General features: G+C 41.6%; 1 protein-coding gene across 1 annotated transcript in view; it reads right to left on the reverse strand.

The window, feature by feature from the left end:
- The window catches only part of ITPR2 (inositol 1,4,5-trisphosphate receptor type 2), a 502669-nt gene extending 492018 nt beyond the window's left edge, over nt 1-10651 (reverse strand). Inside the window, exon 1 of the mRNA XM_004776400.3 lies at nt 10261-10651. Within this exon, the coding sequence (XP_004776457.1) occupies nt 10261-10352 (92 nt within the window). The 5' untranslated portion in view covers nt 10353-10651. The remainder of the gene's footprint in view (nt 1-10260) is intronic.
- Between the last annotated feature and the right edge of the window lie 12333 nt (nt 10652-22984).

Here is a 22984-nt window from a genome sequence, read left to right on the forward strand (position 1 = left end):
TACAGTACCTTTTCCAGACTGCAGGAAAGCACAGAGATATGACCCAAGACATTATTAAACTACCTCTTATAGTAAGATTTAATGGCACCATAAAACTAATGACTACTTCCATCTTTTTTGAAAGGACTACCTGTATGGATTCTCAAAACATTTAATAAGTAAGAGCACTTTCATTGATTTTTTTTTTTCCAGAGAAGAACTGATATTAACAGTTACTTAGAGATTTGAGAATACATATATCCTAATTCAAAAATATTTATGGAGCCAAGTACTTGAGATACTCAGTGACAAAACAGAAAGATCCCTGCCTTCAAAGAGTTTATAGACAGATGATAAACAATGGATATTTAAATAGTAAATTATATTGTGTGTATTGAGATATAGTATGGCGGGGTAGGTAAAGCAGGGTAAGAATAGGAACTATGGTGAGTGCTGTGAAATGGATAAGCCTGATGATTCACAGACCTGTAACCCTGGGCCAAATAATACATTATATGTTAATAAATTTTTTTATCTTAAAAATTTTTTTTTAATTTTTTTTAATAAAATAAAGAATAGGAAAGGCTGAGGCAAAATGTTAAATATGTTATCAATGACCCATGAATTCTATATACTGCTAGGTATATACCTAAAAGAATTAAAAACATAAATCCACACAAAAGCCTATACATGAATATTCATAGCAGCATTTTTCATAATAATTAAAAAGTGGAATCAACCCCAAAGACCCATCAACTGATAGACAGAGAGACCCAATATGCTAAATCCATACAACAGGATACTGTTTGGCAATAAAAAGGAATGGAGGACTAGTGCATGCTACACCGTTGGTTCTTGAAAACATTATGCTTGTAAATAAGTCCAGACTCAAAAGGACAAATACTATATGGCTCCACTTAGGTGGGGCACCTAGAATGGGTAAATTCATAGAGACAGAAAGTAGACTAAGAGTTTCAGAGAGGAGGAGGGGACGTGGACAGAGTGATGGTCGAAAGGGATGATGAAAAAGTTCTGAAAATGGATACAGGCGATGTTGCACAACATTGTAAGTGATTAATGCCACTGAATTTTACACTTAAAATGGTTAAGATGGTAAATTGTGTATTTTCCCACAATTACTATTTTAAAAGGCACTTAGAATACTGATGATGTAATACTGATAGAATAAGCGATGATCTAATCTCCCCTGCTCTTAGCTCGCTCGCTCGCTCTCTCCCATACCAGACCACCCAGAAGCCCGCAGAAACCAAAGGGCCTTGCTCAGTGATTTCTCTGGTAATCAAACCTGGTATTGGGACTTCTTCATTCACATAAGTGAATAATCAAATGGAGCCAAATTCCACCACTCGATATTCTGAAATTTAAGAAGAAAGACGCAGAGTATAGGAATTCCTGGATCCAGGTCATGTGAACGGCAGGACAGAGAGAAAGTTCTGCTATTGAGATTCCCACAGCAGCCTTGGGCTTCTGCCTTTCTCACTGCTCAGTTGTTGAGCTCATCATTCAATTTCTTGGAGTTCCTCCAGTATCCTTATAATTAACATTTCCTTCTTTGCTTAAGCTAGCCAGAGATAGTTTCTCTTCCTTAGAAACAAAAGAATCTTACTTCTAATATATTATAGACTTTTGATCCTGAGGCTTTATCCATGTAGGAAAATGATATACAAGTATCTTTCGCTTTCCAAATCTTTTGGGCTTTTGAAATCAGGTAGTAAGAATTAGGATAGCAAAGGATACTGACTGTTCTTTCGAGAATTCCAAGACAATTCAATACAAGATTTGTAAATAATTTGACTAAATGTGTGTTGGAACATCATTTTAGTCTTTGAAATTTTTACAAAAAACAGGTTTCTTCCCCACCCCCCCCCATCGAAAAGTAGAACATTCCTATGAAACCTTTAAAAAGCCAAAATGCATAAAGCAAAGAAGCAATTGCTATTTCACAAAAGCAAAAATCCTCTTTGGATTTCTTTCAATTACTGAAGGCAGTTGTCAGTGTAGGTCTTTTGTTAAAGTGAAGTTGGATAAAGTGAACTTCTGGATAGTAGGAGACGCCTGTAATACATTTTGATTTGCCACTAGAAAAGTCAATCAACAAATTTATGGTCCAGTTTTATTTTTTGGTTTGTGGTGGGTCCTGTTTGTTTATGCTCTTATATTTAGCTTTGATGATCCTTGTATAATTTGAAGAATTCTCTTTTCAATAGGAGATAAGATATGGAGAATAGTAGTGTCTACTCTTAGTGATTCTTTCAAAATTAGTCATTCCCACAAGGTCTTGGAGAGCTAGATATCTAGGAATTTCTTAATTAAAAACTTCAGTTTTCTCTAGGACTCCACTGAGGAATTGTTTTGGATAACTATACATAATAAAAGTCCAGCATTTTGTAATTTTCACAAGAAAATTTTATGAGGATATTTTAATAGTGGCTCAAATACCCTACTAATAGATAGAAGCTCAATAACACATTTGAATTCTAAGAATTTAGACACATATTCAAATTATGCTTAGTGCACTTCGTACGTCTTTTCCTGTGTTCACGAGAATCTATGAAAGGTATGCTGTACCAATTGGGAATGAGTGTGTGTGTGTGTGTGTGTGTGTGTGTGTGTTTTGAATAGTCACAGGCAGTATGAGGCAAAACTCAGAGGGTCTGAACCAAATTTAAACTTCTCACATTTGGTAAATAAGCATAAAATACGTTTTTAGATCATTTCTTCTATCTTTTCATATCAAAAATATCAAATTGTTTGCTTCCTTTTTTGGAGCTATCAAAACGGACAGTAAAATTTCACCAAGCTGCTTTTTCAATGAAAGAAAAAAGTACCAAGAATATATGCTCAAATCATGGGTATAGATTTGAGACAAATATCTATCCTAATGATCTTTCAAAGTTCAGCTTAAATACCACCTTTTCCTCGAAACCCTCCCCAGCTCATTTAAGCCAGAAGCAATGAATCCTCTTCTGACTTCTTTATGATACTGTTTTTAATCATCTTCATGACATTTGAAAAGAATTGTCTCATGTTGTGGTTATTCAATATCAGCCTTACCTCCATCACTAGTTACTAATGGTAACTGGTAACCACTAGTTACTTCACAAATATTTATTAAGCAGGAATCGTGTGAGGTGCTAAGCATACAAAGATAAAAATGACAGTTCCTTACCTTGTGGCATTTTTAGCACGGAGAGCAAAGAAGGTGTCAATACCGTTAGTCCCATAGATCCTAGACAAGCTCTCAAAGGAAATCGCATACTACAAATTCCCAAAGATAATTTTAGTTTTTGAGATAATTAAACACTTAAGATCTAGCATCTCTGGGGCACCTGGGTGGCTCAGTCGTTAAGCGTCTGCCATCAGCTCAAGTCAGGATCCCAGGGTCCTGAAATGGAGCTCCTCATCGGGCTCCCTGTTCAGCAGAAAGCCTCCTTCTCTCTCTCCCTCTACCTCCTTATGCTCTCTATCTCTCTGTCAAAAAAATAAAATCTCTTTAAAAAAAAAAAAAATCTAGCATCTCTTCCCACTGTATCCCGAGCACATAGTCAGGGCTTACTAAATATTTGTTGAATGAATTAATGATTCTATCTGCAGCATGCTCCTGTATAAACCACATCACAAGGAAAATTACCTGGACTTGATTCATGATGTAAGTACATTTTGTAATTTTATGATTAAAATGCTTTTTTTTAATAACCTCTTAATTTATTCTCAATTCTGGGTTGGATTTCTGTGGGTATGTGTTGGTATAAACTACAAAATAGCTCTTGCTAACCAATTGTTACTTTTTATTTTAAGCTAATCCATGGGCGCCTGGGTGGCTCAGTGGGTTAAAGCCTCTGCCTTCAGCTCAGGTCATGATCTCAGGGTCCTGGGATTGAGCCCTGCATAGGGCTCTCTGCTCAGCAGGGAGCCTGTTTCCTTCTCTCTCTGCCTGCCTCTCTGCCTACTTCTGATCTCTCTCTCTGTCAAATAAATAAATAAAATCTTTAAAAAAAATCTAATCCATCCATTTCGAAGATACTTAACAAAAACATTTCAATCATACATACACAAAAAGAAATCCCTCACAAACTATTGCCTATAGAAGGTGACTTGGGATTTAAAAGTATCATAGTGACTACTGAGATTACAAACATGAACAAGTCGGCCGTGCTAAACTGCACACTTCTTACTTCATGCATAAACAGACTTCTAAAATAAGTCTGCATAAGTTAAATCAATCATTAAGAATTGCTCAGCATTACTGGTCAAACATTTTTTCATAATACATTTTCAAAACCAGTAATAAGGAATAAATGTTGTTTATGATAGATGAATGACCATCTATTTCAGCAACACCTACTGAACTAGTTTGTAGTTTCCCTTCAGTGACCATAAGGAGAACAAAACTTTATTTATGCTTGATAAGGTAAATACTATTGTGGCACCTGAGTGGCTCAGTAGGTTAAGTCCCTCCCTTCAGCTCAGATCATGATCCCAGAATCCTGGGATCAAGTCCCACATGGGGCTCCCTGCTCAGCAGGGAGCCTGCTTCTCCCTCTGCCTGCTGCTCCCCCTGCTTGTGGTCCCTTTCTTTTGTTCTCTCTCTCTCATTCTGACAAATAAATAAATAAAATCCTTAATTTAAAAAAAAAAAAAGATGAATACTGTTGACTAACAGTAATAAGAAACTGAAGAATCTTTAAAAATACCACTTTCAATTTAGCTAACTCTCCTGACTACACCAGTAATAGATGTTTAATTAAAGAAACATATCTAGAATCTGGGAAATACAGAAGATACAAAAATGAAAATGAAAATCACCTATTCATTCACCATGCAGTTCTACCACTGCCAATATGCTATTCTATTTTCTTTCACTATTTTCCATATATATTGTTTTGTATTTTTTAACTAGAATTATGGTTTTCTGAAGGCATATTTTTAAAACTTTCCTATCTAAATTTACATGGGAGAAGAAAGAGAACCATAAACAAAAAAGGCATCAATACATTTGAAAGGTACAGTTTTACCTACTAAATAAATGAATGAATGAATGAATGGTCATTAAACTTCTACTTCTCATTATAATCTGATGATCTGTTACCAAGATCAGGTGTTCAAAAAAAAAAAGTAAAATTCATTCTTATTTTATGCTATTAATTTGTTATAAAAGTCCATTATTACTTCTTCTTCCAGATTTATATATGAAGAGACACCCTGTGCCTGGGATTTGAGTTTTAAATTATGAGTCTATTGTATTCTGTCTATATTTGTGAGTTATCTATATTCCATCTGTACAAGAACAGTTCCAAGGGAAAATGAGATTATGAAACGTGCTACCTAAGCAAAAAAAAAAAAAAAAAAAAGTATCTATTAAACCTAGAATGAGGCCAAGCAGTTGTCTGTGAATTCTAGTCAATCAGAAGAAGCATCAGGGGCATTTAGGAGAGACGGTTGTTTACCTGACTGAGCTTTCTCCACAAGAGAGGGTGGAAAAGCTGCAATGTTATTTATGGAATAACTTCTAAGTTTAAGAAACAGTTGACATTTTAACTTAAAATAGCCTTTATGTTCACCACTTCAGAAACTGTCTTCGTACTTGAGCAGATTTCAAGTTCCATAAGGTGACACTACTAACCCTTAGACTTTCCAAAACAACTGAGTATTCAAGATTATACTGTCTTCTTCCTCCCCAGTGAACACGCATGCAAATATTCAATGGATTTTTAGATATTTTTATCACAATAACATATGCCTTAGCCAAAACAAAGCTAAGTTTATACAGCTAGTTAAAGCAGGAAATACTGGGTGTTAACTTGAAGAGTTCTATTTGGAAGACTAAAGATAACCTACAAATTATTCTAAAATAACACTTGACTATAACCATTCCTTGTGTCATCTACTTGACTCTTCACTGATCAGCCAGTCCTAGGAAGGGAAAGATGTTTAAAGCTATAAAAAGAGCCGCATAATTCAATGAGAAAAAGAAGAAAAGATAATAATCAAATTTACAAGTATTTGAATATCAAAAATGTTAAACAGAGTAAAAGATCAGGAAGGCAAATTCAAGGGACTATAAATGGGAACAATAAAAGGTACTCATTTACAGTTTTATTCATCTGAGGAATGAAGCCAGAATTATAAACTGTGTGACACACCACCACCCTACATAATGTCCGTCACTGAACATGGAAAGAGGGAAGAGAAAAGTTCACTGAATTGGCCAAAATCAAGCAGAAAGTAAGAAATAAGGGACACAATCTTGTGTCACTCTGGCTAAGAGACAATGATGATACTTTGTGGCCACTGTATCAGTGATGCCACTGATGGCTTCCTGAGACCTTAACTAGTAGGTGTTGATTCTTGGTAGATCCTACAAAGCAACCTCAAACCAAACCAGCAATCACTTACACACACACACACACACACACACACACAAATACACATATCACACGTGTCATTTGCTAACTTCTCAATCGTGTGGAGGATAGACAATGAAGAAGTTAAACACCTTTTCACTATTCTATCCCACCCATCCTGGGAGTTCTGCCGTGCTCATTCCCACTGTATGGTATCTAACCATTTGGTCAAGTGGATGGACCCAGAAATATGAAGTGTCACATACAGCAATGACTGGGGAAGTCTCAGGGTAAAGAAAATTTAAAAGGGGAGATGGAACAATTACCACTATATTTGACATTGTACAGCAGATCCCCAAACTCCTTCCCTTTTTTTTTTTTTTAAGATTCTATTTATTTATTCAGGGGGAGAGAGAGAGAACAAAAGCAGGGAGAGCAGCAGGCAGAGGGAGAAGCAGGCTTACCACTGAGCAAGCAGCCCAGCATAGGACTTGATCGCTTGATCGCTTCTTAACCCACTGGGCCAGCCAGGCATCCCTAGTGCCTCCCTTCTTTTTTTTCTTTTTTTTTAAGATTTTATTTGTTTATTTGACAGACAAAGATCACAAATAGGCAGAGAGGCAGGCAGAGAGAGAGGTGGAAGCAGGCTTCCGGCTGAGCAGAGAGCCCGATGCGAGGCTCGATCCCAGGACCTGGGATTATAACCTGAGCCGAAGGCAGAGGCTTTAACCCACTGAGCCACCTAGGCGCCCCGCCTCCCTCCTTTTTAAAAAGTAAAAACAACAAGGGCACCTGGGTGGCTCAGTGGGTTAAGCCTCTGCTTTCAGCTCAGGTCATGATCTCAGGGTCCTGGGATCGAGCCCCACATTGGGCTCTCTACACAGTGGGGAGCCTGCTTCCCCCTCTCTCTGTCTACTTGTGATCTCTCTCTCTCTCTCTTTGTCAAATAAATAAATAAATAAATACGACAACCCTAAAACATACCATTAGCAAAAGAGACTATTTAAAATATATGCAGCAGCATCATTCTACAGGATTTAAAGCAATTTTCCTTAAATTGATATAAATGTTTCCTAAATAAATCTTTAGATGAAAAGTTAATTGAGAAAATACATATTAGGCCCCTCTGGCACCTACACAAGCTGGGAGAACAATACTTCAGTCAGCATTAATTTGGGATTCAGAAACATCAAGTAGGTATTGGTTAAAGGATAACTGGAGAAAAAAGAGGAAATGCAAATCTTTGCAACTGGGGCATTCTAATTTCTCACAGACTGAAAAATCAAACTTAGAAGCTGGGTCACATAGCCTAAGAAAATCCTCTCATATTTCCAGTAGGAAGTACCTCTAAGAGGAACCTGCTAAACTCTCATGGAGTGAAACTGATTTTTTTTTTTTTTTTAGCAGAAAAACTCATTACCTTATTGCAAAACTTCCCCAAAGCTAAATGATAACAATGCATATCCTCCAAAACTCCCTGACACACTAATGTTAAAAGCAAATGTTCATTTGCAAACAAATATCTTTACCAAGAATTACCTTGAAATGCTGTGTAAACTAAGTTCTCATTAACTACTCCCTTAGGCTGAATTTTAAAAAACCATCATGCTATCCAAAGTATCAAATAGAAAATTAACACAAAAATCAGAAACTTTAAGATGAGTTTCTAGCTCCACCAGTTAGAGAAAAAGAATATCCAATCAAAGCACCAAGCTTCACCAAGAGCAGGATGGGTAAAGAACCTTCCTTACCTCAGAACTGAGCTGCACAGAGGTCTTGTCCTATTAACCTCAAGGAGACTCAGTTTGTTAACCCGAAAATAATACTACGCACATTCTAAGGAAACCCAACTTTCAAAACACCAGCAAGAAATAATGAATACAAATAATACTTTTAGAAACATATGCTACATTAAAGGTAGGAGCTTACTTTTCTCAAGGCTTAAAGATTATGATGTGTAACACCAAAGAAACCACACTTTGCTGGGACTCTGGAGACAGGGTTACAGTTCCAGCTTGAGGCATGAATGTCCCCCATTTCTTAGGCAAGTCTCTTCATTTCTCATCCCCTCAGTTCCTTTATCTCTAAAAGTAGTAGGAGAGACTCCACAACTGCTACAGTTGTAGCTTCCTGATTTTTCACCTCTAGCCCCATGTGGGTCTAGGTACACAAACACATCACTTTGCTGAACAAGACTCTACAAAAACATAGCCCTTTATTTACCCAGGCTTTATACTCTATTCCTAGTCCTTTTCATTATTTTGTCCACAAGGGTAACTATTGCCCACAGTCACCAAGGTAGTGATGATTAGAAGAGCAAACACATAAGTGTTTATTAGGTGCCGGGTACTGGGCTAGGCACTTTGCATATAATAACTCCCTTCTTCAACACAGTCCTATGAGGCAGAAGCCAGTAGTATTCCCATTTTTAGACAGGAGGAACCTGAGATACAGAGCAATTCTGTAATTTGCCCAGGGTCATAAGATTCACAGGTGGATTTGCCAGGATTTGACCCTGAACATTTTGGCCCTGGAGCATTTCCAAACTCCCACCCAGAGAGTCTATGGTTGGAAAAGGTGAAGTGCAGCGGAGTTCATCTACAAAATGTTGTTGGGGGCGCCAAAACTGACCTCACACCGTGAACTGTGTCAGGAACAAACGGTAGCTCCTGATTTACAAACCCAACACGGGCAGTTGCTGCTGATACATTTTTCTTCCACACTGCAGTTTCACAATTAACACTGACCTTAAAGGCATTAAATTATTCCTCCCTCCCTTCTCTCGCCTCTTAGGGGAGATGAACAATTAACACACGCTGTACTAAGTTAGGTGACTTCCTCGTGTAGGCACCACTCCGTTATAATATGGCTCGCAGTCACGGTCCAAGGACACTGCATGTTCAGTCATGTGCCCTAAAACCTACCAGCAGACAACAGTGACCAGCCAGGAGTGGAAACACCAGTTCCGCAGCCTGAAATCTTGTAGACGGGGCAGTCTGAAGTACTGAGGCCATAAGGTAACCCAGAAAAATGTGTGCGCATCGAAATACACTGCCTTGTGCGTTTAAACTGCTAACTTGTATTCACAATCAGGACAGAGAGAAAAATGCTAGTAATCAAGGAAGTCCTATTCAACCAACTAGCACTTGGTATGTTTATATACATATCTCCCCCACTCATAAATCACTCGAATCTCAAGAGAGCCGTGCACTTGGCCGAGTTCCAGGCGAGGTTCAGGATTTCAGTGAGGCAAGACCCGGGAAGGAGAAAAGCACGCCTGAGTTCTAGAACCCAAGAGGCCCTCAGAGACCCCCGGGGGTCACGGCGCTGCACTCGCCCCTCCACTACCCGTGAGGCGCCCCGATGCGCGAAGTCCAGAGGAAATTATTTCAGAGGCGACGGGACGGTGAGCAACCAACCCGCGCAGGGGCAAAGCCACACCGGGGCTCACGACCACATCGTTGGGGTTTCACGTCCGAGGCCACAGACTTTTACCCACGGCTCTCACAAACCCGGCCCCGACAGACAGGGGCTTGAGAGTGGGGAGCTAGCAAACCCGGGGAGAGGTGCAGTTTTGCTTTACCTTTAAGGGAAAACAAACATTTTAACGAAAACAACCCCTGGAGAAGCTAGCGAAGACTTCTCCCCGGGGCCTGTCTCCGGGCTTTCGAATCACTTCCTCCTTTTCTGATGAGCCTCTGAGCTTGAGATTACAAAGTTGCTGAGAAAGTGTTGCCGCTCGGGGCAGCTTCCTGCGAGCGAGCCGAGCGCCCGGCGCTGTCCGCGGGCGCAGACACAGCCGCGCGGCCCGGCCACCCCCCGGCGGGAAGCTGGGGGACGCGGCGGCGCGAGCAGGGGCGGGGACGATTCAGCAGACGGAGCGCGGGCGCTGCCCAGCCCTCGCCCCCCGGCTTACCCCAGGGTGCTGATGAAGCCGTTGACCGAGCCCTCCGCGTACAGGGACACGATGTCCCCTATGTAGAGGAAGCTGGACATTTTATCAGACATGCTGCTTCATGCTCGAAAGCAGACGTCCCTCCTCTTTCCTGCGCCCTCGCCGCCCTCTCTGGGGAGCCGCCGCGGCGGGGGCGGCACGGAGCGCACGGCTGCAGCGCCGACAGCGGCGGCGAAGGGCACGGCCCGAGTGACCGAGTGTCGTGGCTCAGCCGGGCCCCCGCGCCGGGGGAGCCGGCCAGGAGCGCAGCGGCGGCCGCGGACACCCCGCGACGTGCGCAGCCCCGGCGGCGCGAGAACTGCAGCCGCCGCTTCCCCGGCAGGTTTCCTGTTCCTTTCAGAAGTTTTCTCTCCAACACCTTTGCTCCTCCTCCCGCCTCCTCCGCTCCCCACTCCGTGTCCCCTCCCCGCTCTGCGCCCCCACCGCGGCCGTTCCCGCCGCCCGGCGGGTGCTGGTGGTTGCAGAGCCCCTCGGTCCCCTCGGGGGAATTTTTGGACCAGGTGGCGATGCCCATTGGGCTGAGGGGAGGAGAGGAGCCGGGGGAGAGGGGGTGGGAGGCCAATCAGCGAGCGGCGGCCGGGGGAGGAGCTGGGCCCGGGCGGGGCGACTGTGCCTAGGCCGGGCCACCCGGGAAGCCGCGCGCTGTGGTGTACCGCGGGCGCTGGAGGGGCAGCGGGGCCCCCGAGCCGGGGAGAGGGCGCGTGATAGTCGCCCTGGAGCGTCCGGGCCTGGCGTGCGACATTCCCCGCCGGGGAAAGCGAGGGATGGCGGGGCCAAGACGTCTTCCCCTAGTTTTTCAAGGGGCAGGGAGGGTGACCGTTGGCCTTGGGCCGGGCGCGGAGGACGCGAGCGGTGGAGTGAGCCAGCTAAACGCCTGGAGATGAAAAGGTGGAGCCGGGGACCATGGGTGGGGGTGGGTAATTTGCTGACGCAGGCAGAGGAAGGTGTTGAAGTAAGGGGGGGGTGGAAATAAAGAATAAACACATAATAAAGAAAATAAGGAAGAGGGGGGGAGGGAGGAGGGAAGGGAGGAAGATGGATGGATCTGTAGTTCCTTGGAGTATGTAGGCTTTGTCTCAAGTATGTGGCATTAGTGAAACTTGACCTGTCAGTAGGTGTCCAGGTGGACGCGAACTTCCATGGAGGTAAACCTCACATGGCCGAGCCAGCAATTCTTGTAGCCAACCGGTAGTGGGGAACCTTCGCTAGTCTCCAAGGACAGGCCTCCTGTTGCTTCCTTAACTCGAAGCCAGTTTTAACCTTCCACCTCGTGAGCCCATTGTCAGCATCTCACTGAAAATCTTCATACGTTTAAATTTAAAGATGCTGACGGTTAAAACTCCAGCAGTCACAAATGGTAGTAGTGGCTGGACACGTTTCCACACCTCTGTGCTTTAATACCCCTCCTCTTATCATTTTAGAAGTCTTTTGCCCTACCTTTCTGGAAGACCTGGAGAAGGCAAACCCTTTTCAACATAGGTTATGACACTAGCGAACTAATCAAAGAATTGCAACTCGCCACAGAGCAAGGTCTCCAGAAACGGTGAGGAGGGGGGCTGCGCCTGCAGAGGAGTGTATGTCAAATTGTGCACCTGACCAAAACTTAAATTATAGTGCAGAGATGTTTTACATGTCTTACAGTTCGTTGATGGTTTGGGTTGAGACTTATAATCACATAATGGAATATGAAAGAAAAATAAGCTTCATATTCAAATGTATATGCTTAAAAAGCTTGCAGGAAAGAAGAGAATAGAGTGTTAGACCCAGAATCCAGGAAATGCCCCCGCAAAGCCTGTAAGTCCTGAGATAAACTGGACCCAGTCACTGTCCTTCCATGCAGCTGACAGATCTCTTAAGTTCCATGTTCTCATTTGGAAAAGGGTACTAAGCAACTTGGAAATGCCTGTTGCATGATAGAAACCCTCCTGTGTCTACAGAAATGGTACTATTATTTGAGGCCTCTGAGACACTGAACATGAACTATTTAAAAGTTTCAGATGGAACAAAATGATGACCCTGGAAATGGAGGTTTCTGTTTATCTGGGGGATCTGGGTATTTCATTCTATTGTTGCCCTTACTGCATGGTGCTGTGCCATACATGTAATGGATACTCAACAATTATTGCTCAAAGTCATAAATGTTTTTCCTTGGACACTGGAACCCTCAAACACTGCTGGAGGAAATGTAAAATGGCACTGCGCTTTGGAAAACAGTTTAGGACTTCCTCAGAAAGTTGAACATAAAGTTACCATTTGACCCAGCAATTCCATCTCTAGGTATATATCCAAGAGAAATGAAAACATTTATATATGCACACAAAACTTGTACACAAATGTTCACAGTAGCTTTATTCATAAAAGCCCAAAGTGGAAATTTCCCAAATGTCCATCAATTAATGAATAGATAAGCACAGGGGAACACTATTTGACCATGAAAAGGAATGAAGTACTGATTCATGCTACAACATGGATGAACCTTAAAAAGATTCTGCTAAGTGAAAGATCATATATGATTCAATTTATAGGAAATGTCCAGAATAAGTGTATCTATGGCCGGTGGTAAAAAGGGCTTGGAGTAGGTAAATAAAGCACACAGGGTTTCTTTTGGGGGGAGATGAAAATGTTCTAAAATTGTGATGGTTGTACATCTCTGTGGCTATGTTAAAACATATTGGGATGCCTGGGTGGCTCAGTCAGTTAAGTGTCTGCCTTTGGCTCAGGTCATTCTTCCAGAGTCCTGGGACTGAGCCCCATCTCAGGCCCCTCCTCAAGACCTACCTGGAGCTCCCTGCTCAGTGGGAAGACTGCTTCTTCCTCCCCCTTTACCCTTCTCCCCTGCTCATGCTCTCTCATGCTCTCTCTCTCTCTCAAATAAATCTTTAAAAAAAAAAAAAATCAGTAAAAAACAGTCTCAGAGTCGGGGATGGAAAGGAACAAAAGGTAAGGTTAAAAGAGACTCCCTCAGGACTGGGTGCCTGGGTGGCTCAGTTGGTTGAGCAGCTGCCTTCGGCTCAGGTCATGATCCCAGCGTCCTGGGATCGTGTCCCACATCGGGCTCCTTGCTTGGAGGGGAGCCTGCTTCTCCCTCTGCCTCTGCTGTGCGTGTGCGCTCTCTCTCTCTCTCTCTGGCAAATAAATAAATAAAATCTTGAAAAAAAAAAAAAAAAGAGAGAGAGAGACTACCTCAAAAAGTATTCTTCAAATTTACACTTGTGTTTGGCCATTTTTTTTTTCTTTAACTTGACCTCTGTGCCCTTGGTCCTAACTGACCCTACTTTGGGCAAGGGCGGCCTCATATCTAGCTGCTCAGACCAGGAAAAGGTATTAGAGTACAACTGAAAAGATTCAGTGAAACGCTAAGTAGGGTAAAACATATCACTTCATTCCTCACTAATCATCTAACTATGCAAGGTCAAAAATGTCCCAGCTTCCAATAGAAATCAACTTTTGCTTTTTTTTTTTTTTTTTTTAAATAAATTCTATCAGGGCACCTTGGTGACTCAGTTGGTTAAGCATCTGCCTTCAGCTCAGTTCATGTCAAAAAAAAAAAAAAAGTAAACTCTACCCCCAACGTGGGGGCTCAAACTCACCACTGGAGACCAAAAGTTGCATGCTCTACTGACTGAGCCAGCCAGACAGCCCTAGCAATCATATTTTCATCAAATGGCTTCACCAACCTCTTTAAGAATCCAGGTACCAAGTCTTGGAGTCACTCTTTATTCCTTTCTCTACATATTTCTTCCTCTTCTATTATCTCACTTTGCCCACTATCCTTGCTCCATTCTGTAGTGTTTCTGATCATTGTCCCCTACCCTTCCAGTCCCCCTACTCACCATCCTCATGGCAAACCAGCACTGTCTTCTTACAAAGTTGATAGGATCAAAACTTTTCAAACTTACAAGGATGCCCCATTGTCTACAGAAGGAAGTTCAAAGACCCTAACCTGCTGGAGTGAATATTAGATGTTGTGAACATCAGTCCATGTAAATGAATCTCCTGTGCTGAGAATACAAGACACTTCACCATGTCCCAACATTCCGGGCAGTCCATGATCCAGTCTCCTTTTCTTTCTCTAGCCTTGGTTTCTCCCTCTTCCACTCCTGATATCCTCACAGAAAACTAGACTTCCCACATACAAGCTGGCACTTTTAGATCCATGTCCTAGAATGTGAGGTCCCCCTCTGCCAGAAATTCCTCCTCCTCCTTCCCTTCTCCCATCTCTGCCTCTTCAAGCTCTACCTCCCCAGTGAGGCTTCTCGGATTCTTGGCCAAGGCCAAGTTCTCACTTTTCATGAATTCCCATAGCCAGACCACCCTGCCCCTAACATTTGTGGGTCTCCAGGGAAAGAGTAATCGGAGACACTCATAACAGTCTGAATATTAAACGTTGCAAATGAAGCTAAGTAACTGTTACAGGTAGTACAGGGAGAATTGGCCTACATTTCTGAGTTCATCCTCTCTACATTTCTACATGTACATCTCTACAAGTGGTTGAGTCATTCCTCAACCACTTCTTGGGCCCAACTTGCACATACCAGATGTCCAGTCCACACTCGGGAGGATGGGTAAGGGACCATCTATGTGTAGGATTCTGGGGTCTCATATACCCAGAACATATTCTAGGAGTGGGAGGAAACTTGGGCTGATGGTAGGCATGTCTCCTTGGTCCAGAATAGGGCCCTCTACAATTCAAAGCCCAGGGAAGGAGCCCAGTTGCCCAGCCTAAGGGTACATCTCTTTTTAGGTACCATTCAATACTTTCCACCTTGCCTTCTGGTTATTTCCATACATCTTGAGCCTTACCTCTTGAGAATGAGTGTCTAATTCATGTTTTATCCATTATGGGGCTAGCAGTCCTCATTTAGGGCTTCAATAAAGAGTTGATAGATTGTTGTAATAATAACTAATATGGAATTTTTTTTGAGAGAGAGAGAGAGAAAACACACACTTGAGGTGGGGGGCAGGGGGAGGGGGATAGAGAGAGAGGGAGAGGATCTTAAGCAGACTCCACACTGAGCAAGTAGACCTACTCAGGGCTTGATCTCATGACCCTCAGGTTATGACCTTAACTGAAATCAAGAGTTAGATGCTGAACTGACTGAGCCACCCAGGCACACCTGATAAGGAATTTTTTAATGCTTAAATATTTTTATTACCTCTGATGGGAATAACAGAAGATGTCACAAACATCAGTTCAACCAAATGACATTTAAAGAGTCTCCTGTGCTGAGACTATGAATCACTTCACCAAAAGCCCAGTCATCATTGCCCTAAAAAATCTACAAGAGAGGTAATAGATAGAGCATAATATAATATTGGAAATGTTTACTCCCAAAAGATTGATTATATCAAAAAATAAGTGCAATAAAAAGTTCTTCCATCAGAGATAGTTTCAGGGTGATTTATAGCCACTGTTCACTTGGATTCCTCAGATCAAGACTAGAAGTGAAAGGGTTTGAAAACTGTGATCTGTCAACTGAATCATGAATAGCTTTCCTCATTCCCTGCCTAGTACTAAATACAATTTTTAATATGTAACTGGCTTATTGAGCAGTTTGCCTCATGAAGTACAAATAAAATATGAGTTTTTAAGTGACAGCCTTGCAACATCAAATCTATATGTTCTGTTCCGTAATGACATTTCAAGGAGAGCCCTTGGATGTAGTTATTTTCAGTTATTAAACATACACACATACCCCATTCCAGGTCAGTTGAAAACTTGGTCACATCTCTTCCTGACTTCCTTAGATTAATGCGGCAGCCATGAGGAAGGGAGTGTGGGGCTGTCCTTTTCTCCTCTCCATACATCTTCGCATTTGAGCTCCTTCCATGTTGGGTTAGGGAAGTAGAATCAGGACGAAATGGGCTAACATATCACTCTGAACTGGATGCATGATTCCAGTCCTCTTTGCTGTTTGTCTGGCCAGCACTGACTGGTTGCATTCAGGTAAGTATCAAATGTTAGCTCTCTCTTGGGCCCATGAGTGATGTTTTTAGCTACTCTGAAGGATTTCTGCAGTGCACAGTTCTTTGAAGTGGGAGAGTTGCCCCTGGCATGACCTTCTGCAAACCCTGAAGCTCCATCATCGGCAGTGTAGCCCACAGGCAGAGTCCTCTCCTCTCCCCTTGGGCAGAGTCCTAGCAGCTGTGGTCTCCTTGTGTCCATAGGAGATTCAGGCAGGGTCTGCTTTACAGTTGTGCAACCTGTGCTGTAATACGTGGTCGAGTGCTTAGAAGGGCCCCATGCTTGATTTGATATTTCCCTGGCACCATCTTGAAATTCTTATTTTTGAACAAAAGTCCCACGTTATCTTTTGCACTGGGTCCTGAAAATTTTGTAGCCTGCCGTGCATTCTGGCGTCCTTACTGCACCAGAATGAGCATATAAAATACTCCATGGGCCCCCTCATTCCATCAATCTTTCCATCTTTCTCCAATTTCCTTTCCCTTTCAGATAGATCAATAAGTCTGACATACCAAGAACCAACCTATCTCCAGTTAGGAGAGTCATGAGCGCTAGCACTCTTCACATCTTCCCCTCCAAAATATCCTCCATGGAGATGAGGAAAAAGCTCTACCTCCCCTCACTATCTCAGCTGAAAATGGACAACACCGCCAATTCACCATAACTGATGTATATTCTCTATGGAGAATCAATGCATTTGTTCTCTCATAAATATACATTAGTCATTGATACTTTTGATGTGAAATTTTGGACTAAAAAATTCTGTGTACTTGAGGAATAGTGGATGGTATTGGAGAGAATAAAGAAAGAGAATCTCGTGTCTATCCTCAGCCACTGTTGTGAGCCAGATCCTGTGGTCAGCTCCCTGAGAGTCATCACCTTTCCCCCATGCCTGAATTAACACCACACCCCAATTCCAGGCAGAGCCCCTGAGCAGTCAAAACCAGTGCTTCTCAAACTTGAGTGTATATGAGAACCATCTAGAGGGTTAAAACACAGATCCCAGGGCCCCATCCCCAGAGATTCTGATTTAGCGGGTACTCGCATGTCTGAAGGGGGAACTATGCATGGGCACAGGTTGTACAAGACAAGGTTAAAACAAACATTGGCTAGTGGGAGGCCTTGCTGAGAAAATGACTTGTTTTTTCATTTTCATTTTAAAATAAGCTCAAACACAGAATAGTTATAAAGAGAATACAGAACTTTGACCCAAATTCATCATTTTTTGTCATTTGCCATGTCTGTTTATAATTGTCTTTCTCTACGCACTCACACACATACACAGACACACAATTTATTTTCAGAATTACTTGAGTGTAGGTTGAATACATCATGCCCATTTATCTCTTAATACTTCATGTATTTTTAAGAATAAAGAGATTCTCGGGGCGCCTGGGTGGCTCAGTGGGTTAAAGCCTCTGCCTTCGGCTCAGGTCATGATCCCAGGGTCCTGGGATCGAGCCCCGCATCGGGCTGTCCGCTCCGTGGAGAGCCTGCTTCCTCCTCTCTCTCTTTCTACCGGCCTCTCTGCCTACTTGTGATCTCTGTCTGTCAAATAAATAAATAAAATCTTTAAAAAAAAAAAAAAAAAAAAAAAGAATAAAGAGATTCTCTTATATAGTAGTCCCCACTTATCCTCAGGAGATACATTCCAAGATCCCTAATAGATGCCTAAAACCACAGATAGTACCAAACCTTATCTATGCTATGTTCTTTCCTATACATATATACATACCTATGATAAAGTCTAATTGATAAGTTAGGCATAGTAAGAGATTAACAACAACAATAATAAAAAGAACATTTATAACAATATACATAATAAATTTATGTGAATGTGGCATCTTTCTCTCAAAATATCTTATCAACCTGTACATAGACTCCTTTTCTTCTCATAATGATGTGAGATGACAAATTGCCTATGTGATCAGATGAAGTGAGGTGAGTGACATAGACATTGTGACAGTGTTGGGCTACTGATCTTCTGATGATTCATCAGGAGAATCACCTGCTGCTAAACCACAGTTGACTGAAGGTAACCAACACCGTTGTGAATAATTAAATCTGGGAGGACTACTATATATCCACAGTACAGTGATCGAGTTCAGAAAATGTAACATTGATCTAAAACTTTAATCTACTGCCCATGTTCCAATGTATCCACTGTCCAAATAATGTCCTTTAAAACAGGTTGTTCTGGGGCACCTGGGTGGCTCAGTCAGTTAAGCATCTGCCTTCAGCTCAGATCATGATCCCAGGGTCCTGGGATGGAGCCCTACATAGGACTCCTTGCTCAGTGAGAAACCTGCTTCTCCATCTGCCTGCTATTCCCCCTGCTTGTGCTATCTCTTTATCTGTCAAATAAATAAATAAAATCTTAAAAGAAATAAAATAAAATAAATACAAGAAAATAAAAATCTTAAGCAGTTTATTCCTCTGGCACAGAAAACCCCATTCAGGATCACATGTAACATTTGGTTGTCAAATATCTTTAGACTGTTTTGATCTATACCAATTCCTCAGCCATCCTTCACCTTTAATGACATTGACATTTTTTAAGAATATAGGCCATTTATTTCTAGGGTATTCCTCAATTTGGATTTGTCTTGCGTTTCTTCAGAATTAGATAAGTGCAGCCTTTCCAGACAGAATACTCAACAAGCGATGACATGTTCTTCCCCAGATGCCATCTGCCCCTTGTTGAGGATATAAATTTTGATCACTGTCTAAGTGTTGTCTGTTAGACAAAAGTTTAGGAATAATCTCAGACCTGCTTCTCTTTTTAAGGCGTGGTTCACAAGAAACAATCTGTTAGACTGAGAAAGCTCTGGAAATGCAGGCCAATCTCAGAGCATCAGCAAGTCTGATTTCCCTGTCAAGAATGCTGTCCAGCCCATCTCCTGACCCTTCACCTCTCTATTTCCAAAGCTGGAGTCTCAAATCAGTCTACTTTATTTCCCTACAGAAGACAAACACCATGCTTCTCAAGTGGAGCCTTTGAAGTTCCTCTCACTAGACTAGAAGTCCATCACTACCTCCACCCCTCCACACCAGGGTCCTTTCCCACGCCCTGGGGCAGAGCAGGACTCAGAACACATCAGCAACTCATAGCACAGCACTCACCATTGCAGAATCCTCTCTTATCTCTAACAGTACAACCGTTTTAGATCTTTGATCTGGCAGCAGGGTTTTTTAAGCATTATAGCCCTGGTTTTCAAATAGTTCCTTTAAAAATTTGCATCTTGATCTCATTGTACTTTGATGCCTCTGCTGAAATTCCCAAATTAACATCCTATTAAAATATTCTTTCAACTTATTCGATAGGGTCATAGCACCTACAGATACTTATATTATCTGCCATTGAATTGCTCATGGCCTAGTTCTGATAACAAAAGAGAACAGAAATTTTGCAGAAAAATATATCAGTATTTTAAATCTTTCCTACTTCAGTGTATAATGATACTTCCCAAATGCAACTTTATATTTCCATCTATATATCAGGATAGCATTTATCAATCATTTCAGAGGATCTCATGACTATACAGCAGAATTTTTTAAGAATATAAGCATCACATAGAACTGGTTTAAGTCACTAATTTCCCCTTTGCCAGTCTTTCCCAAAAAAAAAAAAAAATTAACCACAGTTTCATTTTCCTTAACTGTAAAATGAAGACAATCATGGTGCCTACCTCCTATGGTCCCCTGTGAGGGGTTTAAATTAGAAAATACACTTAAAGGGCTTGACCTGGTACTTGCCACAAAGTAAGTGCTCCATAAATGTTAATTACTTTTCTGATTATCATTATCTGAGAGAAAAGCAGTTGTGAGGGTCATAAGAAACCAAGCATCAGAGATTGTGACCTGTTTGAGAAGACACGTTAGTGACTGAGTCAGCGCCCACCTCCAGAGACCGAGTCCATCGTTTTTTCATTTACCCATCAGTCCCTTCAGTAAACAGTGGTAATCACTGATAATTATTGAAATTTTTATCTCTTTCAGGGATATGTGAATTTTTTGAAAGAAATCTGATTATTACTAAGAAAATTTCAGACATAATAGGAAACATAAATTTTGAGACAAAAGAAACAAAAGTGACTAAATTTCCAGCGTGGTGCTCCAAAACCACCAAAGAATGTCAGATGGGATCTCTGTCTTCCACAAGCTGACAGCTTTTATCTCTTCACAGAAGGGAGCAGATAAAACCCACAGAGAAAACGGCCATATAACACCACTGTCACGCTTGTGGTCCCCTGGGAAATAACAGGGAAGGTGTAATGCAGAACTTTGATGATCTCTCGCTTCTTGCAGACCTCTGGAGATCATAAGACGGGCAGCTTGACCTCTTCGGTCTTAAAATCCAAATTAAGAGAAATTTCTCAAAGTGCAGTCCAGGTCCCAAGATCCTGATTTCTGAATTTCTGATGACTCTTGAATGTCTACTTCAGAATTTTAAACTATCTTGATGAGGGAACACAGACAAGTAAGTCCAAACTTGCCAATAGTAAATGCCAATGGGAATAAAAGAATTAGGAACAAGTCTTGAGGGAGGGGAAAGGCATGCACTGTGAAGAAGGAAACTAACATAAATTAACAACATTGATGTTTGAGTCTCTGTGCTGAGCACACTTCATACATTCTGTAATAACCTCCATGAGATAATTGCTATTCTTAACCCCATTTTATAGCTGCAGAAACTGAGACTTAGAGAAGTTAGGGAACCCAAAGTCCCTCAGTTGGTAAGATACATGGAGAGAAAAGAGAAAATAGCACCATAATTCAGATAAAGGAAACACCAGGGAGGAGACTCAGGGAGAACTTCCGGAAGTTCTTTTTTCCCACTCCCAGCCCCTCCCCAATATGCTGTGGTTTCCTCTCCTTCATACGCACGTCTGTGGGCTTGCTCGTGTGTGTTATCTCAGGCATGTGCATCCAGATCACCCTCATTCAAGGCAAGAACTCTGTCCTGTACTTCCCTTGCATCTCCCCTCACACCCACACATAACACGAAAGTCAGTAATGCAGGAAATACTCTAGAATCCTGGTCATAATTCTTCCATTCCATGAGCTGCTCATGATGAACGCTCTGGAAATGGGCTTTTTCTGTGGGCTTTTCTATCTTCAAGTCATTTGGTGGTATGTGGGCCAAGTAAATCTGAAGGACTGAGAGGAGCCAGGTGAGTGTTTATTTAAATGATAGGCACATTGATCAATCACCAAAGAAGTAAACTTCAGGGAGATCAGAAGCTTGGCCCTCCCAAGGAATGCTTCTGGAAATGTGACCTGCACTCACCCACCTGTGAGGGTGGGGGAGTGGCATGTGGTGCCAACTACTTGTGCAAATGGGCACATAGCCACAGTCTTCAAGCCTATCTGTAAGAACTCAGTAGTTGATAAAGGAAGCATCAAAAAGCAATGAGAAGGCATAAGATTCCTCAAGAAAAGATGCTGAGGTGATTATTCACTTATATGATGAATATCAATTTAGTACTGTTTTAGGATATCACATAATATTTTAAGATAAAAATAAATTCCAGTGAATATATTATCATTCAATATTTCTAAAATATCCCCCCCCAAAATTGAATTTAAATTCAGCAGTCTATGAATGAGGGATTTCTTAGCTTAGAAATATTTATGCATTAATATAAAAATATAAAGCAAAATATCAAGTAAGTTTAATTTGTACAACTTTGAATTTTTATGTCAAAACTTTAATAAAATCAAAAAGTAGAAGACAGGGGCGCCTGGGTGGCTCAGTGGGTTAAGCCTCTACCTTCAGCTCAGGTCATGATCCCAGGGGCCTGGGATCGAGTCCCGCATCGGGCTCTCTGCTCAGCAGGGAGCCTGCTTCTCCTCATCTCTCTCTCTGTCTGTCTCTCTGCCTATTTGTGATTTCTCTCTCTATCAAATAAATAAATAAAATCTTTTAAAAAAAAAGTAGAAGACAAAAATGGGAAAACTTTGCAACAAATGTTATAGGCAAAACGTTGATTATAGGCAAGAAATTAAAATCATATAATAATGAGATGCCATTTCTCACATATCAGATTAGAAAAATATTTTTTAGTTATAATAACCAAGGCTGATATTGAAACAACCAAACTCAAGTCTTCTACAACCATTTTAAATGGCAAAATGGAACTACTGAATATATCTTAAGGCTATAATCCTATATTTGAAAAAAATACTTTATTCACAATTGTGTTTATCATAGTACTAATAAAAACAAACATTGGAGATAAAGTAAACATTGAACAATAGCAAATTAGTGATATAAACTGTAGCTGCTGACATATGTAGCCAATGATTCTTATTCAGAATATGTAATAATATGGGGCACCTGGCTAGCTCAGTCAGTTAAGCATCTGCCTTCAACTCAGGTCATGATTCCAGGGTCCTAGGATTGAGACTGCATCGGGCTCCCTGCTCAGCAGGAAGCCTGCCTCTCCCTCTCCCTCGATCCGTCCCCATCCCCATCTGCTTGTGTTCCCTCTCTCACTGTCTCACTGAAATAAATAAATAAATCTAAAAAAAAAAAAAGAATATGTGGGGTGCCTGGGTGGTTCAGTGGGTTAAAGCCTCTGCCTTCGGCTCAGGTCATGATCCCAGAGTCCTGGGATCAAGTCCCGCATCCGGCTCTCTGCTCAGCTGGCAGCCTGTTCCCTTCTCTCTCTCTCTGCCTACTTGTGATCTCTCTCTCTAATAAATAAGTAAAATCTT

The sequence above is a fragment of the Mustela putorius genome, unplaced genomic scaffold (genome assembly GCF_011764305.1).
Source record: "Mustela putorius furo isolate JIRA1106 unplaced genomic scaffold, ASM1176430v1.1 tig00537227_pilon_pilon_pilon, whole genome shotgun sequence".
NCBI lineage: Eukaryota > Metazoa > Chordata > Mammalia > Carnivora > Mustelidae > Mustela > Mustela putorius.